Source organism: Rhagoletis zephyria, unplaced genomic scaffold (genome assembly GCF_001687245.7).
Source record: "Rhagoletis zephyria isolate East Lansing unplaced genomic scaffold, Rhagoletis_zephyria_1.1 Rzeph_scaffold_00353, whole genome shotgun sequence".
Taxonomy (NCBI): domain Eukaryota; kingdom Metazoa; phylum Arthropoda; class Insecta; order Diptera; family Tephritidae; genus Rhagoletis; species Rhagoletis zephyria.
This window is the reverse complement of record NW_016157437.1, coordinates 217,480-240,232: the sequence shown is the minus strand read 5'-3', so window position 1 is coordinate 240,232 and position 22,753 is coordinate 217,480. Positions and strand designations below refer to the sequence as shown.

Sequence of the window (22,753 nt, the reverse complement as noted above, 5' to 3'; positions counted from 1 at the left end):
ACGACAGGTTGTGAATCTCCTAGGTATATGGATTTAAAGGCTTCCGCCAAAATATTGGAAAATACCTCTAAAAATCGAATTTTTTATAAATAAAATTAATTTGTAAAAAATTGTTTTTCCAAAAATCACTTCAATGATAGAAGGGTTTAAGATCAAAAGGTCTACATATAAAAGTTAAGACATTTTATCAACGAAATCAAAATGATGAGATTTTTGGAGGTATTTTCAAATCGGTTCAGCCAACTTAAATTTTATAATTCCGCTGTAAAAACAGTACCGATTTTTTTTTTTTAGATGGAGAGTGATGCACCCTAATTTATGTATATGTGCATATGTACATACATGCAGCATGGGTCAATACAACAGTACCCTCATTTCAAAGTGATTTTGTTTGCCACTTATGTTTATTTTTTTATTTTTAATAATTTTGAAATAAAATACAGTTCATTCTCTAACTAAGCCCATATAAACCCAAGAATAAAACTTTTTAGAAATCTTCAAAAAAATTTAGAAAAATTTTTACCCAAATTTCAAACTTTTTCCTCAGAAGTGTTAGAATTTTTCTGAGTACTCAATTTTATATCCCATTCAATTTTGGTCTAACAATGTGTAAGTTTCAAGTGGCTAAAAGTTACCGTTGATTTTTTAGATTTTTTTTCGCCGGGTTTCATCCCTATAAAAATAAATTAAGGCAGTTCACTCTTTTTATTGAAAATGCGAAAGGCAAAAATTAGCGTTTGTTTTGTTGCCTTGCGTTGCGTTTGTGCGAAACGACGCCATAACGGTGCTATATATTTGTTCTAAAGACCTGCCAATTTTCGCTCCAAACGCACACAGTTTCGCATCAAAGAGTGAACTCTAGTATATGGGAAAATACGACAAAACTAAAAAATCAACGGCAACTTTTAGCTACTTGAAATTTGCACATTATCAGACTAAAATTTAATGGGCTATATAAAACTGTGTAAAAAAATCTAGCACATCTGAAAAAAAGTTTGGCATTTGGGTCAAAATTTGTTGCATTTTTGTAGTCATTTTCGAATGTGAAAAGGGTTGTTTTACTGATCATTTTTTTCGATTACTATACATATAGTACATTTTCGCACTGGGTCATTAAACATAAGTGGCAAACAATATCAAACAATTAGAAATGGGGATGCTATAGATATGACGGATACTGTATGTGTGTACATTAGGGTGGTCCTTAAAAATCAAATGAGCGATTTTTTTCAGTCTCACCTCTTCAATCGGTAGCACCACGGTCACAGATATCACTCACAAATGTTGGTCCCGATTGGAGACGGTTAAGGTGTGTCCCACAGGGGCGCCAAAGTCCAGATTCCTAAATTTATGTGTGATATCTTCGACTACAGTACCATTGGCGTAGGGGTTGAGGCTTAGGAGATCTGATGTAAAATTTTGCTTCCTACATTTAAGGACCACCCTAATGTACATTCGCATTCAATTGCACCATAATACTTGGCAACAAAATTTGTTATCGGATAAAAATGTATATGGCTCTTCACGTTGATAACCGTCTACTAGTTTATACTATTTGCGTGTGTGGATGTGTTTGTAGTAATGATTTGATTACTTTCGTAAAATAATTAATTTTGCTGGGTACACATGCTCGTCTTTCATCTAATTTTTATTTCAGCTTTAGTTTTATGAACATTTACTTACTTAAAATTAAATAAGCGCAATAGTTAAAGCAAATAAAATCGCTGTCTAAATAAATAAAAATTAACCAAGTTACATAAATATATTTACACGTGTAATATTTTTTTTTTGTTATAGCATTAGGTTATATACATACATATTTATATTCGTTATGCATATATATATTTTTAAAATAGTTGCCTTTATTTAGATGAAAAGATTAATTTAATCATGGAGATTTAAATCCATTCTTATCTAAATTCATTAGTCTAGAACTTCCGAATGGCAGTGCATTTTTAGAAATGTTGCTATTCATAAAATTATTGTAAGACCCTACTATTCATTTTCTTTTTTGCATATAATCAATATATATTATCAATACACATACATATGTACTTAAATACATGTGTGGGTATTTAGACAAAATGATTGTAGATTGTTGAATAAGTTTTAATTGCATCGACTGCTTTTTTTTAACTATTCTCATGCTTTGATTGATGAATGTGCATGTATTTGATTGATAACTGTTATAGACACAATGTGACCTATGTCCTTATTCTCGTGCTGGAATCTTCCAGTTTAAAAATTTTGCTGCAAAACGTGGATTTTATTCGGTTTTCGGAGATATCCTACCGTAGCATTCGCTGTTTTAAATGCTTATCGACCTTTTACTAAAAGGCTGTCATAACTGAAAAATGAGATTTTCAGCCAACGCGTCTAAAGTTTATAATTTGCTTCTAAAGGACGGAGAAAGAGATGTATATTGTCTTCTTAAGGCCTGTATGCAGCTCTCAAGAAAAGCAAAAAACTCCATATAAAATGACGTACAAGAAATGGCTAAGAAATTTTCTTGAGTCAAATTTCTTAAGGCAGTACGCAGTTCTTAAGAAATTTACTACGCTTTCTACTACGGTTTTCTAAAGTTTTTGGTGAAAAAAGAGCACAAGGCAACCCAGGCTTGCAACAGAAATATATGCCCCTTCCATTATTTCTTGAGGAAAGAGTGAGGCAACAGGCTGTGAGGTATCAAAAATGTCAAAATTCCTTGGACACACACACGAAATAACGGCAATTTTTTTCTTGAGAGCTGCATAGAGGGCATTACGCGGAAACTACAACCAAGATTTTAGCACAAAATTTTTACACAATTTGACGAGTGATATCACGAGTAGAGATGGGAGATCTCGTGACTTTTAAGGAACAACGCTATTTGTGACAAAAAAGTTGCAAACAGGAATCCTTTACCGAGCGAACTAAGGGCATTATTTATTTATTTGGGCATTATTTATTTATTGGCATCACAGACTATTTTTTAATGATATGAAATTCTAATATCAAACAACATTAATCAGATTTTAGTCTAGATTAACTGGTCGCAGTTTCTCGATATGTAATTGTCACAGTCACAGTTGGTAGTAGTGACTGTAACTTTGTGGCTTTGCGTGACATTTATAACTTTGCGAGCAAAGCGCCAACCCAAAAGGTATGCCACAATGAACGCCATGAAAACAATTTGTTACTGTCAAAATTGATGTGGATTTTATATATTTAGCTTTAAAAATATTAGTAACAGGCTAACCTAATATTCACGCACGCCGCCAATTTACTGTCAAAAATTTCTCATGCACATACAACTTGTATGGGACCAACCGAAATTGAACGGCGTGCGTATGAAGCTAACTCAATTTCCAATTTTTGTTCTGCGTGACATTTTGATTTGACGTTTCGCTCAATGAAATCAAATGCAAACGCACGCAAGCCAATTTCGGGTGACGCAAAAAAACAAATTCGACGGCGTGCGTACCAAAACGCAAGCCGCGAATATTAGGTTAGCCTGTAATGAAGTAAATTTTATGTTTCTGCATAAAAATTCGAATTTAGATGAATCAAAATAAATATAAAACCAGCGCAAGGTGCGCAAAAAGATTTGAGTTGACCATCTTTTCGCTTTGCGCTGCAGCTGCAGTCACCTACATACATATGTATGTATGTATGTATGTATCGCGTCGTAACTGAGATATAAACGTAAGCGACACCAAAAAGAATGTATGCGGATATGCATGCTTTTGGTTGCTCTAGGAGCATTTCTGCATCAAGAAGAAAATTTTGAAGAAAATGCCGCTTACGTTATTTTCGCGATTAAGGCTCGATATGAAATTACTGCTGCCACTTTCTGCTATGCATTTTGCTTAGCTTGTACATATTTTTCAATACTGCTCACATCATTCTTCGATTAATAAACCAAAAATCTTAATTTTTTATTTGAAGACTAAATAATAACTCATGCTCTTCAATTTAATAAATTTAACAAATTTGTAATAATTTAATTTCAGCGAAACGTTTCACATGCGCAATAAAGGTTATTAAAGCATCTGACAGTTAAATTGCACCTTTGCGAGGTAAATGGGATAGTCGTTTATAAATTGCGTGTCTAGTATACTAATAAGTATGCAAAAATGATGCAATAATTTTTTAATTTGTGCAAAAATATTAACAGAGAGTAGAGAAGATTTCCATCAGATCTACCCTTTAAATTTAGATATCCTTGAACGCATGCTCGGGACAATGATAAAATAGTATTAACTCTTCAAAACAATCAGCAATCAGATTGACTACATAAATAGTACATATGTATGTATGTATTTTTTCAAATGATGCGATTTGGACTTTTCCTTTTAAGCTTGGGTTGTAAGTGTGATTAAGATAAGGAAAACAAATGTGCAACGTAAATTGGCCGATACATAAAAGTATTCCATTAGATAAGCGCAACGATCGTTAACATTTTTGGGCACTTAGAGTTACAGAGCAACACAAATTAAAAAAAAAAAATGCACTTCGTTATTAAATATCCTTTGTTATAAAGATGCATTTGTTAAGCGACACACTGTTATTTATAACGTTTTATTGGAAACAAATCGAACCGGAAAAATGGAATTCGGTTCAGTTGCTAAGGATCGGCCAGATATGTACATATGTATGCATACAACTCATGAAAAGTAAATTTTTTTTGTTTTTGCCTGCCCCTTTTTGCTAAAAGAGCTTTAAGTGGACAAAAAACAAAGGTGAACATAGAAACATTTAATAAATTGAGCATTAAAAACTAAAGCAAAATGAACTTTAAACACCTAAATAATTTGTGTGCATGCGGCTGAGTACAAACATATACACACATACGTATGTATGTACATACACATAATAAAATTGAACGAATGCTCTTTTATGTACATACATACATACATACATATATACATATGTAAGCGCGAGTTTGTGGGGTGTTCGAATGGCATAACCTTGACCGCCACATCGTCGGCGCATTAAAGCCAACGGCGCATGATAATGACTGATAAATGACAACAAATTTTGTGCTTTTGAAAAGGTATCGAGGAGCCACAAGTTCAATTCAAAGTTTCAATATATATTTGCTTGTTTTAAGGTCAATTTAAATTTAATGCCTGATATTAGGGTCATACCCATATGCATTTCACAAGCTGCATACACAGGAAGGATGAAATAAACTGAAGCTTATGCGATGATTTTTGGTAGATATTTCCGCCCGATTTTGCTTACCTATTTATTCAGCGTATTTTTAATTTTTCGAAAAAAAAAATCAAAACTTTACTCCGCAACAACGTTGAGATAGATAATAAATGTATTCAAGCAACTTAGCTGTCCGTCCTCCAGTGAGACAGCTCGCGTTTTAACTCTGCTTCTCTTTAAAAAGTCTGTGACGCTTAGAGTGCAGAGTGACTTGCAGACTTGTTTGGTCCGGTTATTCAATACTTTTCGTCTACTGACTTCACCGAAGGATGATAGGCTTTTAATTTTATCTTTTAATGTATTATCGTTTAAATTTAACAATTATATATTTGTGTGTATGAACCGATTTTAGCCTGATGTACCAAATTCTAACTAATGCAAGTAACACGTTAATAAAATTTGTGTTTTTGGCTACGTACATACATAATTTACTGACATATGTACGTATTGAATATCAAAAAAAAAAGAGGAACAAATTAAAAAAATAACGACTATTAAAACACACACAATCTCACAAATACAATCACAGATTTTGTGCACGAAATGCGATCATGAGCGATCAGACCAGACGAGCAGCAGGTGTACGTCGTTCCAGCGTGGAACCGAATGAATGACTGAAATTTAGCAGCTAGCCAGTGTGGAGAATACACCGAAATAACAAAACGACGGTGATTATATTAACGCTGGGACCAGTCGATCGTTTAGATGCGGGAGCGACATGCTGGAAAGAACGACTTAAAAAAAAAAAAATCGGCCTCTAATCGGCAAACAAACACAAATGAAAGCACCACCACAGCGAGAAATGGACAAACGCACACATATGTACTTATAAGTATGCACTAGGGATGTTTCGAATGTCATATTTTTCACATTCGCGAATGCGAATGCGAATTTTCGGAAAGCGAATGTTGGGAATAACATTAAAAAAGCTATTATCAACTTAAGTCATCGTTTTCATTACTTACAATTTTTTTACATTATTAGAACATTGAACGAGTGCTTAACCTAGACAGTGTTTTACATGCCGATTCTGTGCACTTGATAAATAAAAAATTTTTATAATTTGTAAATTTTTTTATTATTTATCAAGAATTTGAATTCTAGCTCAGAACTCTAAAGCTCTTTTCTTGATAAATTATCAAGATTGAAAATGCTATTGACAACTATATATATGTATTATATATATATATGTATGTATATAATATATTTTAAAGTGTTTTATTTGGAACATTAAAAAATAAGTATCACACTATCTTTTATATGGAAGAAAGTGCCCAACACAGTCAGTAAAAAAAAAAATATATTAAAAATCAAGGCGAATTCTTATCCACTGGAAGCCTGGCACTTTAAAATCTGAATAAAAAGTTTGAAATTTTGGTGCAATTCTTCGAATTAGTTCACAAAGTGGGGAATCCATATTTCTATGCGTTTTTTATGTAATGAGCTAGACTTTCATACAAAATTATTAAACAAAGAAAAATGGTCAAAACATTGCGTTTGTATTTTTCTTTTCACCAATATATGTATTTTATTTAGAACAAACATGGAATTTCAGAAAGTCGTGGATAAATACTAATTCACCGGTCATACAGTGTACATTGTACATACATACACACATACTTAACTGCCACCAATAGATTGAAAGTGGTTTGATGCCCGTGATATAAATAGCCGCCAGGGTGTAGATCTGTAATGAAGAAGTTTTTTCTTAAAACCATTCCATCCCATCACGAAACCTGGGGGTGCCTCAATAATTGAGGCAGCTTCTAAGTGCATTTCATACAAAGATAATAAAGGTCTTCTGAAATACTTCCTATAAAAGCCCTTCTGGAAGGCGTTCTATGGGTAGCGAAAGAAGAAGCCCTTCAATTTGTGCCACTCCATACAGGAAGGCCTTTCGGAAAGGCTTTTAACTCCTGAAATTATCTACTGGGTGTATGTAAATGCATATTTTATTGTTGAACAAAAATTTAAAAATTCATTATACATATCCTATCCCAACCCTATCTCACATTTCTATTTCTTCAAACATAGTTTGAAAATTTAGAGAAAAGTAAAGATCTACAGTTGCAAATTTCGTAGAACTGCTGATTTTTATTAAAAACAATATTTTATCTAACGCTGTAATATTTGTTTTCAACTGGACTCGAAATGAAAATGAGTTAAGGCCTTTCTATATTAAGGTAACGATATGTATGTACGGATATAAACTAGTTCGCACGTTTGAAAACAACAACCGCCTAGTGTGAACGGCCTTTCAACTAATCGCCTTCAAAATTGCCTGGGAAATCGCCTCACGGGAACACCGTTTTAGATTCACTCTTTATTGAAATATTCGAGAACGGGTTAAAGCGCAGTTACCCACGGACGTAAAAACGGAGAACGTGTCAGCTGACACGGATCTATCTTATGGGATCCGCGTGTTAACAAAAACTCACCACCGCAACACCGTGACGTAGACGTTGCTTCTCTCACACTTGATATCTTTCTCCGTTCTTCCATGCTACGCTACGTACACGTTCGAGGGTAACCGCGCTCTTATTCGCGCAATGATTTCGGGCTATTGTGTCCGAATGGGTGACCCGACCACACATACTTGTTGTCAATGGTCTAATTTTAAACTCTAATTTTGTAATTTTGGTTCTCTATTTTTAATAAATTCGATCTGAAATATGCACTTTTTTGTGAATTTCGGAGTGAGTTCTGCACAAGAAATGTTGTATACCTTTGGCAATAAAAGAGGGTGCGAAGGCCGCCTACGATAGGGCTGCCAGACGTCCTGGTTTTCCAGGATTTGTCCTGATTTAGACAAATTTCCTGGTGTCCTGGTCCACACTTAAATTTTCCTGGTTTTAGTCAAGGTGAATGCAGACACTCCTCTAAATTTTAGCAGATTTTGTTATGAAAAAAAAAAATGTTAAGCTTTCTGTCAATTTGATAATGAAACGTTTTTTCTAACATGTTGAATATCTGGTGAGCTTACCTTCTTTCCGTTTAGTTTATTTGGTTAAAATCTCAATTTAAAAAAGTGCAAGTTCCTGATCAGGTACAAGGCTGAAGGGTCATACATAAGTAAGTACTACCCAGAAGGTAATTTCAGGAGCTAAAATCTTATCAAAAAGGCCTTTCTTTCCTTTCTCCTTCATTTTTTGTATGGAGTGGCACAAATTGTAGGGCTTCTGCTTTCGCTACTCAAAAAAGAGTTTTTTATTAATTCATAAAAATCATACTTCTTTAAGGAATTTATTTAAGGTTCATATCAAAAAGTTTTATTTAGACTTTAAATGCCTATTTGTAATGCTAAGTAATATAAACATTTATTTAAGTACATTCGGGTAAATTGTAAATAGGAAACACCTTTCCAGGGAGCATGCAGGGAAGCACCTTTTTCAGTCCTTGTAGGGTAAGCCTTTTAGCATAGCTTCACTTAAGACAGTCTACCTAAATTATCTTCAGGTTATGCAAATATAAAATGGCAAAAATGGATCATGAAGCGCGTTGTAGGATATGCGGAAATTTGATGGAGGTGGTACCACAAAAATACATTGCTTATAATATCAGAAACAAAGCAACTGTACTTATAGCGAATATATTGGCACCATATTTACTTATATATTCGTTTTTTATTTGGATGATAAGTGTCCTGGTCGAAGGGTTTAGGACTATGGCAGCCCTAGCCTACGAAGAGATGGCTAGCCAAAAATACTGTGGTCAGCCTAGCAGGAGTTGGACTGATGAGGATTATTTTTCTAAGCGCGGCCGTAGGCCAACAACACCGAAAGGTGTTCTACACAAAAATACTATTTACCGAGTTTATATTACCGATGTCAAAAAGCAAATTTTAGACCATTTTCTAGTGGTTCCCGAGGGGTCTGTGGAAGGTTTCGAGGGGTCAGGAGTGACTTTTTTACCAAGTCTTTCTAGTTGGTTGGATATCGCCCCCTCCTCCTCCGCGGCACTAAAAAAAAGGTAATTATCTAGTTGGGCTTTCAACGACCAAAATTTTTTGTTAATAACTTTTGATCGGGTAAAAAAAGTTAATTTCCGCTTTTGGATTCTTGTTATTGGGGACCAGACGCGTCTAATGGTTTACCAATTTTGGGGGTTGAGAGCCCACCTAGATAATTACGGATGGTAACCCTCACTTCCTTCTCCTTTCTGTATTGCCATAAAAAAAAACCGTATTTCTGCGCAGAACTTCTTTCTGAATAGGGTTGTAAGCCCACCTAGATAATTACCATAAGAAAACAGTGGCCAAATAACTAAAAATTATCAAAAAAAAATTTTTTTTTGACCAAAGACCTATGCAACAAGTGGGCCGAGAAATATAGATAACTGAAAAAATTGTGTTCACTATCTTCTTACCTCTTGAAACTTAGTATTTTCGACTGCTTCACATGCTCAATAAAATATTGGATTTGTTAAATGTTTTATATTTTTACACAAACATAAATTTCGAGATCTTCTACAAAAAGAAAAAAAAACAATGCACAACAGCACAGCGAAAAAGATGACACTAGGGGTGGCAATCTATCGACGGCACTATCGATAGTATCGATGGTGCTGACTAGTACATGACTATCGATACTATCATTATAAAATAAAATATGTCAAACCAAAGAACGTAGATAATTGAGAAATAAGTAAATATGTGAAACCAAAAACTTAGATAATTAGAAATTGTACTGTAAAGTAGACGTTCAGACAATTATATAGACAATACATTTTTCAGCAACTGCCGTTAGTGTCGTTTGGCGTGAATTTCATATAATTAACTAAAATATACAAACACAAATCACTTTTTCATAATTGCGATTGTGCCTTGCCTCTTTTTTCTCAAATTAACCAAGACTTGACCGAATTGTCCAATTTACTGTCTAATTCACTGTCTTCGAAAAATTAAAAAGACAGTGACGAAGACAATCAGGCCGATTCTGAACAGAAACTCCCTGGGAATTTTCTCTCTTTTCCCTTTCCTCCTAGAATAAAAATTCGCTGAGGACTTTTCATATTAAATGGCGGAGTTGAGCTTTCAAAAGCGTGTCAAACAGCTCTCTCGAAGTTCGAATTTCCTCCTCCCAAATTTTCGGGGAAAATGCCTTGGAATTCAGAATTCGGCTGAATGAGAGAAGTAGAGAAGTGTGAATGTATTAGTAGAAAGTGTGAATGTATTGCTATTGTCTTCTCGAAATCGTCCTATGTAAACCCCAAGTTGTGTAAACGCAAACTGTCGATAGCGGCAGAGAGTGACTATCGACACAATCGATAGTGGCAGAAAAACTATCGTCAACAATCGGTGGTTTCCACTATCTATAGTTTGCAACCACAAGATAACAAACCGCTCGCTGCATTTTTGATGTCAGCTGTCAAACTCATATGTTCGCGATTATAGGGTACATGACCCGATGGTGGTACTTCAAGAGCATAATTAAAGGCGAATTTATATAAGGTGGTGGTAAGTCGAAACTAACAAAGTTGCAACTTAAATTTAAGTACCAACTTAAAATTTACATCTATTCATAGTCGCATTTCAGACTTCTACTAAGTAGTTTCGACTTAGTTTACGATATAGCAAAATTTTGGAAAAATTACATTTTTATTAAATAATAGCTGCGTTCGACAAGTCAAAAATTTGTAAAAGTTTTTCCAATTTTTTACTGGATGGCGTTCGATAACGACAAAAAATTATCCAACACACAAAAATTGAGAGAGCAAGCGTTCATTTCGATGCAAGAAAAGCGTTCATTTTGTACTGGCAAAATTTTAGTCAGCAAAAATCATCCAACACGAAAACATATGATCACAAAACATATTGTTGTAATTTTTGTAAACAAACAAAATTGCATTTTTTCGGTTTTTGGTATTTATATGCTTTTTGGCTGCCTGCTATGTGACTAAGATAGTGCCAACTAGTTTTTACTTCTAGAAATATTCCTGGCGAACATTGAACGTTCAATTGCCTTTTTTCTTCCATAGAGGCAACATGAATTTCAGTTTGTTTACAAATAAAACATAAACAAAGTCAGCTGGTGTGTCTTCATCTTCCGGTTTTTGCAAGTGATGGCTAATTTCCTGTTCGTTTTTTGCTTTTCCTTCTCTTTGGGAGAGAATTTTCGCTTACGCTCTTGAGTTTGATTGTTGGCTGGTGTTGGCTAATTTTGTTATCGAACGCAACTAATGTCAAGTTTGATCATCCGTTTATGTAATTTTTATTTTCATTGCATGATTATGCAAAATAATAAGGTATCTTTTCTTGTTAATTGTGTGAAATAGCCAGAACAACCGCAGTGATGTGAAATCGATGTTTATCGAAAGCATGCTGTCAAAGAACGTAAATCTATAAGAGACAACACGTTATAATTGTAACGAGTGGGAACATCAGGAGTGTGCTTTCTCTTTTACCCAAATACGTTTAGTGATTGGATGAAAAGAGAAGGCACGCCCCTGATGTTTACACTCGCTACAATTATAGCGTGTTGTCTCCTCTTATAGACTTACGTTCTTTGGTTTTACCAATGCTGCTACTTGCATATCTTTGTATNTTTTTTTCTTAGTGTGTGATTTCGTTTTTGACTTGGATATGCTCTTAACCATACCACGTATTCTACGTTTAAATATAGCGGCTGTATCTCCGATACAGCCTGCAGACCAAGACGAAGGCGCTGGACTGTTCCTTTTTTTGGGATGCTTTTTGCATTTTACCCAAATAAAGAAATACGTAAGTCGGATCTTGTCTTTAGCCCTCTAGCTTTCGCAACATGGAAATATTGCGTATGGAGTGAAACAAAATGTTGAGAAATATGTAGGTTAAAATGACATTTGTATAACATATATTTTTATTAGTTTTATAAAATAACGCATTCAAATTATTTGCATCAATGCAATTCTTCTTCTATTTCCTCTTCTTTGTCGCGCTCAGTTTCATCGTCTGTAACATTTACTCTTCTTCGGCCCGTATTCCAAATAATCTCAAAATCTAGATTACATTCTTTTGTTATCTTTTGCACCAAAGCTTTATCGACCAGACCAATTGTACTCCAGGCATTTTCCTTCATGGCTAATTCTTTTAAAGAACGGCCAGCTTCGGCCCACTGTTTAGAATAAGCCAAGGCACGAACCAACATGGCTAGAATGTCTGCTTGACGTATCGGTGGTGTTTCCGGTTTGACTAAAAATATATGTAGAGCCATTGATTTAATTTTTAACCCAGTTTAATTCAAAGTATGTATATTAAGTGTTTTCTAAATATATGTATTTTAATTTATGAATAAAAATAAAGACGTCACGTAACTTTGAAGCAACTTGCGTATACATGGGTGTACGTCTTCTAAAGTCATCCCTACAATGAAAAGCTAGCCCAATCAGTAAACATTCTGGTAGATCAATTTGTAGAAACCTTCTAGTTCATTAAATCGAAGGAGCTAATCTGGCGGTCTTTCGGTTAGAAAATTTCAAAATTTTTATTTTGTGCGATTACATCTTTGAAAAGTCAAAGCCAAATCAAAAACGGAACTAATTAATCTTCTCGCAAATATCGGCCGTGGAACCGCGCTACCGCTTCTGAGTCTGAGATCGCAGATTCGAATCCACATGGAGGTGGTTGGCATTTTTTAAAAACTAAATGAATGTAAGTAATAGTGAATTATTTCAACTTAAAAAAATATTAGGAAGAATGCGTACATATTTAAAAAAAAAAATGCTACCTGGCTACGCCCATGCATATCTGTGACGTTTCAAATATGCCACCAAATAAAACAAATGGCAGCATGCGGAATATCTGGCGCAGCTCTTTTGTAATTTACGAAATTTACCGATTTTTTAATTTTAAAAGTTTTCGTTTCTATAAAAAAAATGTTGCCTTGGTTGGTAACATTTTTCGGTAGAAACAAAAACGCCATAAGTTACTTCAAAATGCCAAAATTAAACGGTGAAAATGTTCTTTTTGTTGCTAAAACGAACCACTCTAGAGTAATAAACCTAGCGCGCCACCAAAGATGACGATTTGCGAAACAAGAATTCCATTTTACAATTTTTATTGGCACACTCGAAATTCATTCTAAAATTGTTATATACATGACCGTTTTAACATACATACATACACCCCGCTTCACTTTAATAGGTACATATTTTTCCCTCAGATCTGAGCTTGTACCTGGATTTTTGGGCATCGGAGAAGTTTCTTTTTGATCTCATATTGAAGAATGATCAATTTCAATGAAAAGTGGTGAAAATGGAGAGAAGACACCTTATTACTATGGATTTTATTCCACGTTTTTTCATACTACAAGAAAACTATGCCTATTAATTTGATTCACTTAAATAATAGGCACGGTGGCTTTAACACAACATTCCTAAAAATACAATCCCTGCACCTTTCTCTGATGGTCACTTATAGTTATTTATTGAACAGCAAAAATTGATTTTGGATTTTATTTTGTTTTCAATAGTACAATTTTCGAGTATTTTTTATTGTTTAATAAATGATTATAAGTGACAAGTCAAAGTGCAGGGATGGTATTTGCAGTGATACTAGTGGAGAGTTCTGGCTTTAACTTAAGCGCAAGTAGAAGGTTCTATCACCTTTTGCTTCTTTGCTAGAGCTTCTCAAATATTGCAAAAAACGCGATTTTTTTAACACTTTTACTTTAGTCATAAATGACTATAAGTGACTATTAGGGCAAGGTGCAGGGATGGTATTTTCAATGGTAGTAATCGAGAGTTCTAGCTTTAAGTTAAGCCTAAGCCGAAGATTCTGTCACGTCTTGTTTATTTGCTGGGGCTTCTCAAATATTGCAAAAAACTCTATTTTTTGACAATTTGACCTCGTTTTTCTCAAAATCTGGAGTTGATGGAAACTTTATAATTTCGGATTTTTAATCAGTACCAAAAGGTCTATCAAAAAGAGCTTTAACATTTGTCGCATCAAATTCAGTATTGCCCTGTGTTGTTAAATCCGTTGTAGCCATCAAAATTAAACTTGTTATTTCCGTCTGGCATTTGTGTTCTGGCCCCATTTCATGCTTTCATGCGATGCTGTGAGGCGGCTTCAGCTGTCAAAAACATTTGCATTTCCTTCAGTTTTATTTCCAACCCAACAGATCGCCTGCGAAGTCCCGGATTTATGCACTTTTTGCAGTTGAAAGTGAGCCTGCTGCGCCCATTCTTGCTCTGTTATAGTTCTAAGTATCCTTTAAATTATAAAATAATAAGATGTAATGTACATCATACTCCTCCCCGTCGGAAACACCAACAACGAAGTTTGATAAAAAGTGGAACAACGTTTAGTTTGATAAAAAGTGGAATAGAATCCAAAGTAATCAAGATGTTTTCTTAATTTTTACCACTTTTCTTCGGAATTAATTATTCTTCAAAATGAGATCAAAAAGAAACTGATCTAATGCTCACAAGTCCAGATATAAGCTTGGATCAAGAGGAAAATATATGTACCTATTCAATTGTAGCGGGGTGTATATATTCGGGAAGAATGCTGTAGGAAATACATAATGTGCAAAATTGAATTACTTTTAATTAATATGACTTTTAAGTTAAGCCGAAACGTTTTAGCTGGCAGTGAATCGTGTTACGGGGCGTATACGTTACATACTTTTTTAGTACACATTTTTTAAGTTTTCATTTAAATACAATTTCGCAACGAAATCTTGTTCTTTACACAAAACTGAAGAAAATACACTGTCTAAAGTAAGTGTGCCACCATTTTCGTCCAAAAACACGTTTTTGTCGACAAATTTAACAACTCGTGAGATTTGCTCATATACGTAGTAATTTTCCCTGCAGGGATGTCTAGGGAATTAATTTTATAGTCTCCTAATTTTTTAAATCTCAATTAAAATGCGAATAACAACTTACTTAACATAGTTCTACAGCCTGAGATGACTGCCTGATGATCACCATTTTTCAATGCATTTTGAATATCTAAGATTTTTTTCACGTCCCCTATAGTCCTCTCCAAATTATTAAGAGCATGTTGGGAATGTCCAAGTTTCTTCAAGCAATTAGCAGCTTCATGCATTGCCTTCAAAGCTTTCTCGTAATCGTGATATTCATCGATTTCAATCTGAGCGCAAATGGCATAAAAGTTTGCTAAAGAATCGTATGCTTGACCCTTCGAATAGAACGTTACAATATGCTTAAGTATATGCTGATCCTCTTGCCAATTTAACGCCTGCAAATAGTTCGCTGCCATGATATATACTTCCCGTTGACGTGACATATTCGCAAAAAATATTATTTTTTCAGTGCTGCCCGATTTAAGTAAACTCTTCATAGCGCGCACCTTGTCGCCGGCCTGTGTGAATTTCTTTGTAGCCGTATGATAGTCACCTTGTTGCTGGAGTAAGTCTCCCAGCTGTGTTAGAATTTCAATTCGAGTCACCTCATCCAGCTCATTTTTGCTGGGCGTCAACATCTCACAAAGTTCTTCGGTGATCGGTATGCCCTTCTCCATACAGATCTGTAAAGATCGTTTCAGATGCTTCGTCTTTGCCAATAGATAGACAGCTTTCTGATGTTGTTCAATATTTGTAAAGAAGTCTGCACAACGATTTATCAACTCCGAGTCAGAGTTAAAAGTTAACTCTGAAGCGATTATTTCTAGTACCTCGGGCTGCTCCGATTCAAATGCCATTTCTAATGCCTTATGGAGCATGCCAGCACGATGATATAGCTCCACTGCACGCTTGAATGAGCCACATTCTTCGAAATATGCCGCAGCAATGGCCTTATCGCGACTGCGTGAAGAACTAGCAACCGTCCAGAGTTCATCCTGAAAATCGTTTTCCTTACAAATTCGAATGGCGTTGCTAAATGTTTGGGCGCGTGTATAGAACATAATGGCTTCCTGAAACTTGCCAACGTTTTCATAATGTCGTGCTAAATGGTAACAGGCAGCACGATCTCCTGATTGCCTTGCTATGGCATCTGCTTTCGAAATTTTTCCCAAATAACAAAGAATTTTTACCTAGAATGCGAAATTCGTTGTGTACTTGTATGTGTATGAGTGGTATACAATGTATTGTTAAGCAATTTTACTTGTGAAAACCAATCCTCGGCCTTTTGATATACAGCCAATGCGGCATCCATATCACCTGAGCTTTCAATATACTGACCCCACCATTTTAGCATTTTTGGATCGGTAGAATTTTGCATGTAACGCTGGAAATGTAATGTATGTACTTAGATTTAGTTTAATTATTAAGTGTTCTTATCAGGGATTTTCACTGGGCATTAAATGACAAAAAAAAAATTTACTTTCTCGTTTAAACGAAAATATTCATTGGGTTCATATTTGTCATTTCAATGCCTAGAGGAAATTCGACATTACTTTCATTGCTAAGGGATTATCCAAAAGCATTTGTGTTATATTCTGTACAGGGTTTTGAGACTTTTCAAAATATTCCAGTGCTCCTTTTACATCGCCCCGCTCTTTCAGCTGTTGTGCCTTGTGAAAATATGTATTTTTCAAATGAACACGATCTTCTGTCTCAGCGATGGTTATAGCCTCAATGTTTGAAAAATACAAAAAAAAAGAGAATACCAATTGGTTTACTGCAGCGCTTATGAAGATAAGTTATCTACCTCGTCAATTTTTCCACGCGCCTGAAGCAATTTGTTTAATAAATCGTGCCTACCACATTTTTTGTACAATTCAATTGCTTTATCATACATGCCCAGTTCGGTGGCGAGCACTGCAAGCTTTGCCTCTTCTTCAAGATCATCGTTTACCATCGCTTGCCGTAGAGCACGTACTGACCGTGCTTTGTCTAAATGACCCATACACACTTTAGCCACATCTAGGCGACCAGTTTGAACACACATCTTGGCTAAGTTTGTCCAAATCGTTTGTGATTGAATGGAACGTATGCAACGATAGGCTAAGTCCATGTTACCCTCGGCAATGTGGAGACTAAAATTTAAAACCATCTTACGCGTATTTTCATCGCATTTCTTGAGATCGACAAAATCTCGCAGCGGACGCTCTTTTACGATACTTGTATCTAAGGTTATCTACAAAGTCGTACAAGTGAGTAAAGGATAAAGATTGTCTATGGGCTAATAATAATTTCATCTTTGCTTTCTTACTTACCACATTCGGTACGCATAGGTTGATCACTTGCTCACCTAAGCCCAGTAAACGTCTTTCTAGCACATTTAATTTGTTTTTATCCGAAAAAAACAAAACTAAAACTTCAGATTCGATACTGTTACTGCTAGTCGTCGGTGTTTTCCCGGACTTGGGCGTTTGCCTTCCCTCTTGTGTTTGTTGCATTGACTTGACCTCAATAGCTAGCAGGCGTGGCTCATCTGTGTCCCAATATATACTCACGGGCATGCTAAAATATTTACATAGTTTGTTTAAATTCTCATTAAAAAAAAAAATAAATAAATACTTAGGAAATACTTCAAACATCTTACCATGATTTGATGTTGCTTTCCTCCGCACCATTTACCAGCTTGTGTTCCATCAATTGATTGCGTTCGAAATTCCAGCAGTATAAGACCGGCTTTGGGGCAAAACTGCGATTGGCGATAACAACCGCTAAATGAGTGCCAGCGGTGTTGCATTTTACTAAAATTACTTCACCGAAATCATCAAACAAATCGTAACCGGATTTACTAGGGAACATAGGCTTGGGGTCGTGGCGAGATACATCATAAGTTTTAATAAACCCATTCATAGTGAACACACTTAAATAGGTCCCAGTGATGTCCATGCCAATAATTTTTCCTAAGATAGGTACAGCAATTATAAATATGTACATTTGTATATATCAATTGAATATTTAGTCTGTTCCAGGTGCTTAACGATTTGCAGGTTTTACAGGAAGCTGTTTCTCCGGTCGCCATCTCCCATGAGGTTTATTAATGGCAAAAACAGCTTTTCCTGTAAATCCTATAAAACAATTGAACCAAGTTTGTTAGAAATCGGTGAAGTGGTTACCGAGATACACGTTTGTAGTAATAAAGTGGGCGGTGCCACGCCCAATTCCTAAACGTCTCTAGCAGTCTTGTTTATTGTTAATAGATTTCTATTACTTGGAGTAAATAAGCGTCCTCAGTTATTGAAGTATCGGAGTTTTCGTATTTCTAAAATTTACCGTAACACAGGAAACGTCTGTAATTTTAGTCCGAATAACTTTCAATGCATTGCTTTTCCGTACAAGGTTATAAAGTGCACCGAGTTTGGCAGAAATTTATAAATCGCTTACCGAGATGCACATTTGTGGACGCCCATTGTACAAAAAATTATAATAGTCTAATTTAATGCTAATTTAATGCTAATTTATTGCATTTATCGCAGTTTTCGTGTTTCTGTAAATTACCCTTATAAGGGAGGTGGACGTGGTTATTGCCCGATTTCAAAGATTTTCAACAGACTTTTTAGCTGGACCCTAAGCAAGGCGCGTACCGAGTTTGGTAAGGATTGTTGAAGGGGATGCTGATATACATCATTTCAACATAAGGGGGCGGGGTCCTGCCCATTTTCCAAAACTTTCATAATAATAGTATTTTGTATCAAAATTCTTCTTCACATACTAATTTTCAACAATTTTGATCTAATATTTACTGAAATATCGTAGTTTTTGCATTTTTAGAAGATATCGTTATATGTGAAGTGGGCGTGGTCATAGTCCGATTTCGCCCATTTTTAATACCAACCTACCTTGGATAAAGGGCAACCTTCATACCAAATTTCGTTAAGATATCTCAATTTTTGCTCCAGTTATCGTGTACACCGACGGACGGACGGACGGTCAGACAGACATGGCTTAATCGATTTAATTTCTCATTCTGAGCATTTATATATACATTTGTCTATATCTATCTCGATTCGTTTTGGCTGTTACAAACAACCGTTATGTGAAAAAAGTTTCTATACCCTTGTGCACAAGTGCGATCGGGTATAAAAAGATGGGTTAGGCCACTTCTGCTCTCACGGCCTCATACATATGTATATGCAAATGATTCATATTTTCGGAAATGTAATTACAAAAAGTAGCAGTCAAATGGAAAACGAAAATGGATTCTCTTTGTGAAAATTAGAACAAAAAAGAAAATACTAAGTATGTCGAAAACGGGAACAGGCCTGCTGCCTGCAGCAGAACGCTTGCTTGTGAGCACTCATTGGGCATTGTTGCTACATACTTATATGTATCTAGGAATAAAAGAGACTGCTACGTTTGCTTAAATGCGTCGATGAAGACGGCATGCTGTATGTAATCCATCATTTACCTTCGTTGTCATTTGCCAAGATTTTATTAAGCACCACTCCTCCAATAGAGTATATCATCACCTCATTCGAATTCAAGCAAAATATGCTCTGATTTTGTAAGTGCAAGCCCAAACATTCGGCATTAAAGGTTTGTATTAGTTTAACATTAAGATTTCGGTCTTTATCGTTATTTTCGGCAGATGCGCTCTCATCCGCATATTCATCTATTCTGTAATCATGGACCTTTTGGATTTTCTCTATACTATAAGTGGATATAGCACGACCATTACTAATAATTAAATTCAGTTGATTGAGCGCTAAAGCAGTAATTGCGAATTCGGCTTGTATAAACGAGTGTCTGCCAATCGCATGTTCCAAATAAATGGTCTTTGCACTCCGTTGCACAGCCCACAGATCACGTGTGTGAAGGGATAGGAGTGGTTGCTCCTGTCAAATACGATATTTGAAAATTACTAGCACACAGTTTCATAGGGATAATTTCTACCTTTAGCACGTAAACATTCGAGATACAATTAATCAGCATACAAGGCTTAGCTAGCTCATTAAAGCCCCAAATACATTGCTTAACGGCGCCACGTACTGTCGAAATATTTGTCAATTGCCAATAATCCTCGGGCATTTCGAGCTGTCCCACACGACGCTTCCAGGTATAGACATTACCTTGATTCGTGCCAGCACAAAGCGTTTGACTGCCTGTACTGTAGGCAAGACAAGTGAAGAGCTCGTTTGTTGGCTGCATGAACTTCTGTAATTTACGGCTATTCAGCGTAGAGGACTTTTCGTTGCTGTCGTTGCTTAAAAAATTTGTGCTAGCCGAATTGACGTCGAGGCTGCTTGAAGTAGCCAACACGGAGACGGCTGTGTTTAAAAAGAGGTAAAACATTTAAAAAAAAACGAAAGACACAAATACTCACCAGTACTAGGGAGGTCCATTTTTAACAAGTAGTTATCACTTTTTTCAATATCCCATACGCGCACGCTTAAGTCTCCTAAAGCACAATGACAAATTAACTTGATCGAGTTAAAAAGAGTTGAGTTGGTATTCACCCGTTATAATCGCCAAACTATTGCCAGCCCACGAAATGACACCTCCCTTGCCGGATAAGTTGCCACTTAGCTTAACCCGATCTAATTCTGTTAATATACCGGTCGACTCCACCAAATACAAAGCGATGGTCATATCCTCCATTAGGCAAATAACCGCGTCTCTAAAACAAGCGAAATGAAATGTAATGAAGACCGACACAAAACAGCGACACTCCTATCGCCAGTGTCGGCTAGTGTTATATAAACGACTATTATTCGATTGCCGATTTTCCATGGTATTGTGAATGACGATGTCTCGTTCAATAAGCGACTAAAAATTACTCACACACTCACTCTCTGAACGAGAGAATTATATTCAAAATACCATGGATAATCCATAATGGACTAATAGTCGTTCAGCTACTATTGGTCGACACTCGCAATAGCAATAGGGGTGTGAGCCTTACTTCTTCGGATGCCACAGCATTTGCATAACGGGTACAGAATTATTCTTGAGCACTTCCGTGCAGGTGCCACTCTGGTTTATATAGTACATAAGTCCATTTTGCGTACCCACATAAAAGCAATGATTATCTTTCACCCCAGCGTGGGTCATGCTTCTTGCTGCTGTACGCGGCCTCCAATTGGTGAGCGTATCCAAGGCATCATCATCGCCTGCCACAGCCGCCTTGGCTAAGTTTACCATTTCCTCACGTAGTTCACTCTCGATGGTGCGCCGAAATGTGATATGCAGCAACAAATCGCGCAGATCATGCGAAAACATGGTTAAGAATTGATATTGGCCATCGCAACGCCAGCCGGTAAGTAAACCCATTGAATCAGCGGTTACCATGCGACCACCTTGTTCGCTAAAATCCAACAATACAATCGCTGCTTTATGTGGACCGTGGACGCTAGCAAATTCACGATGGCCGGCAAACCAAACATGTATGTCACCATTTTCCCAGCCTGTTGCCAGCAAAACTTTTTCCGGATGCCAAGCAAGCGCTGACACTTGGGAAGTGGGATGCACGGGATAGGTGACATCACGCTGTGGCTCACCCTATGTACATATATAATTAATAATAAATTACATGGTTCATTATCCTAAAGCCCGCCTTCCGACATAAGCTATTATTCCAAACGAACACAGATATGTATACATACCGAATCAGTAAAAATGGTTATTGATCCACCGCGTTCTTGGCTGTACGAAGCAACAGCAAATAGAGGTTCGCTGAGGTGCCAGTTTCCAATGGTACTTACGGCATCGGAGTCTAGAAATTCAACTTTTGTGTCGAAGTAAAGTGTCATTTCGAATACTTACCAGTAAACGTTTTTCCTTCGATTGGAAGTTGGGTATTGATAAAGCACAACTAGTCTGGCCCTACACGGTGTGGTCGGACCAAACAAATTTGGTTGCCATGACATTTTTGCATGTAAGGAGGTGGTAATGTCGACGCAAGCTTTGCAACATTTGTCTGTTTTGTCCTTTGTTGTTGTTTGTTTTTCAAGTTAAGCTATTTCAACGACTTTTAACGGTCACCGCAAGACTTTTATGTAAGAATCTTTGAATTTACAGGCACAAAAATTTACCGAAATATGCAGAAATGAAAATGAAGGGCCTCGATGTTATCACACAAAGGGCAAGGACCTACAGATTTACGCCGACTCCGAACGGCACACACAGGTCGGATTCACTCAACTAGCGGGACAAAGTGTAAAAATTAAAGTTATGCGAATTGCGTCAAAATGGCATGGCTTACTTCTTAATACAATTGATAACTGTGATTCATTCTTTGTTCTTGATCTCTTTTAGTAATAAAAAATAGCAGGAAAACGGTTTTTTTGTGCGATTTCGATCAGCTATTAAAAGTGTAACTTGGCCTTGGGTGCGTCTATTGCAAAATTTTTTTTTCATGAAGAGAAGTGATTACCGGTAATAGAAAATTTATTTCATAAGTTTTTTTGTTATTTTTTGGCCTTATAACAATTATATTCAACAATTTATATTGAGCTCGAGGCCTACTGAAAGAAGTCTGATGAGGAAATGTGGTGATTTCCGAAATAGCTATCACTTCTACCATTTTTTCAAATTATTGTTGCTTTTCCACAATAAATTTTCATTTAAATTTAAATTCTTAAATTTAGCAAATAAGTTCTATAGCTTGAAATTATTTTAATTGCATTATAGAAAAAAAAACTTAATAGTTTCGCTGAGTTCCGACTTGGAATTTATAAAAACTAATTCTGTGAAGTGTTGGCTTTAAGGTAAAATAC

General features: G+C 35.9%; 1 protein-coding gene across 1 annotated transcript; it reads right to left on the bottom strand.

The window, feature by feature from the left end:
* Positions 1 to 12,009: 12,009 nt before the first annotated feature.
* Positions 12,010 to 22,434, bottom strand: rempA (intraflagellar transport protein rempA). Its single transcript, XM_017610936.1, has 13 exons — positions 21,641 to 22,434; positions 20,941 to 21,536; positions 20,495 to 20,655; positions 20,362 to 20,436; positions 19,932 to 20,305; positions 19,447 to 19,873; positions 17,629 to 17,941; positions 17,300 to 17,546; positions 16,792 to 17,220; positions 16,538 to 16,714; positions 16,246 to 16,368; positions 15,064 to 16,174; positions 12,010 to 12,364 (listed from the first exon to the last, which is right to left on the bottom strand). Exons 1-13 carry the CDS (start codon positions 21,785 to 21,787, stop codon positions 12,072 to 12,074), a joined length of 4,473 nt encoding a protein of 1,490 aa, XP_017466425.1. The 5' UTR covers positions 21,788 to 22,434; the 3' UTR covers positions 12,010 to 12,071.
* Positions 22,435 to 22,753: the final 319 nt, after the last annotated feature.

What these genes read in the sequence shown, in the direction of transcription:
- rempA (XM_017610936.1), bottom strand. Translation starts at nt 21,787, where the DNA reads ATGACACTTTACTTCGACACAAAAGTTGAATTTCTAGACTCCGATGCC. An exon ending in ATGCTGTGGCATCCGAAGAA is followed by an intron (nt 20,656 to 20,940) that starts GTAAGGCTCACA and finishes CGCTTGTTTTAG; the next exon opens with AGACGCGGTTATTTGCCTAA. An exon ending in CGAATGTTTACGTGCTAAAG is followed by an intron (nt 19,874 to 19,931) that starts GTAGAAATTATC and finishes CGTATTTGACAG; the next exon opens with GAGCAACCACTCCTATCCCT.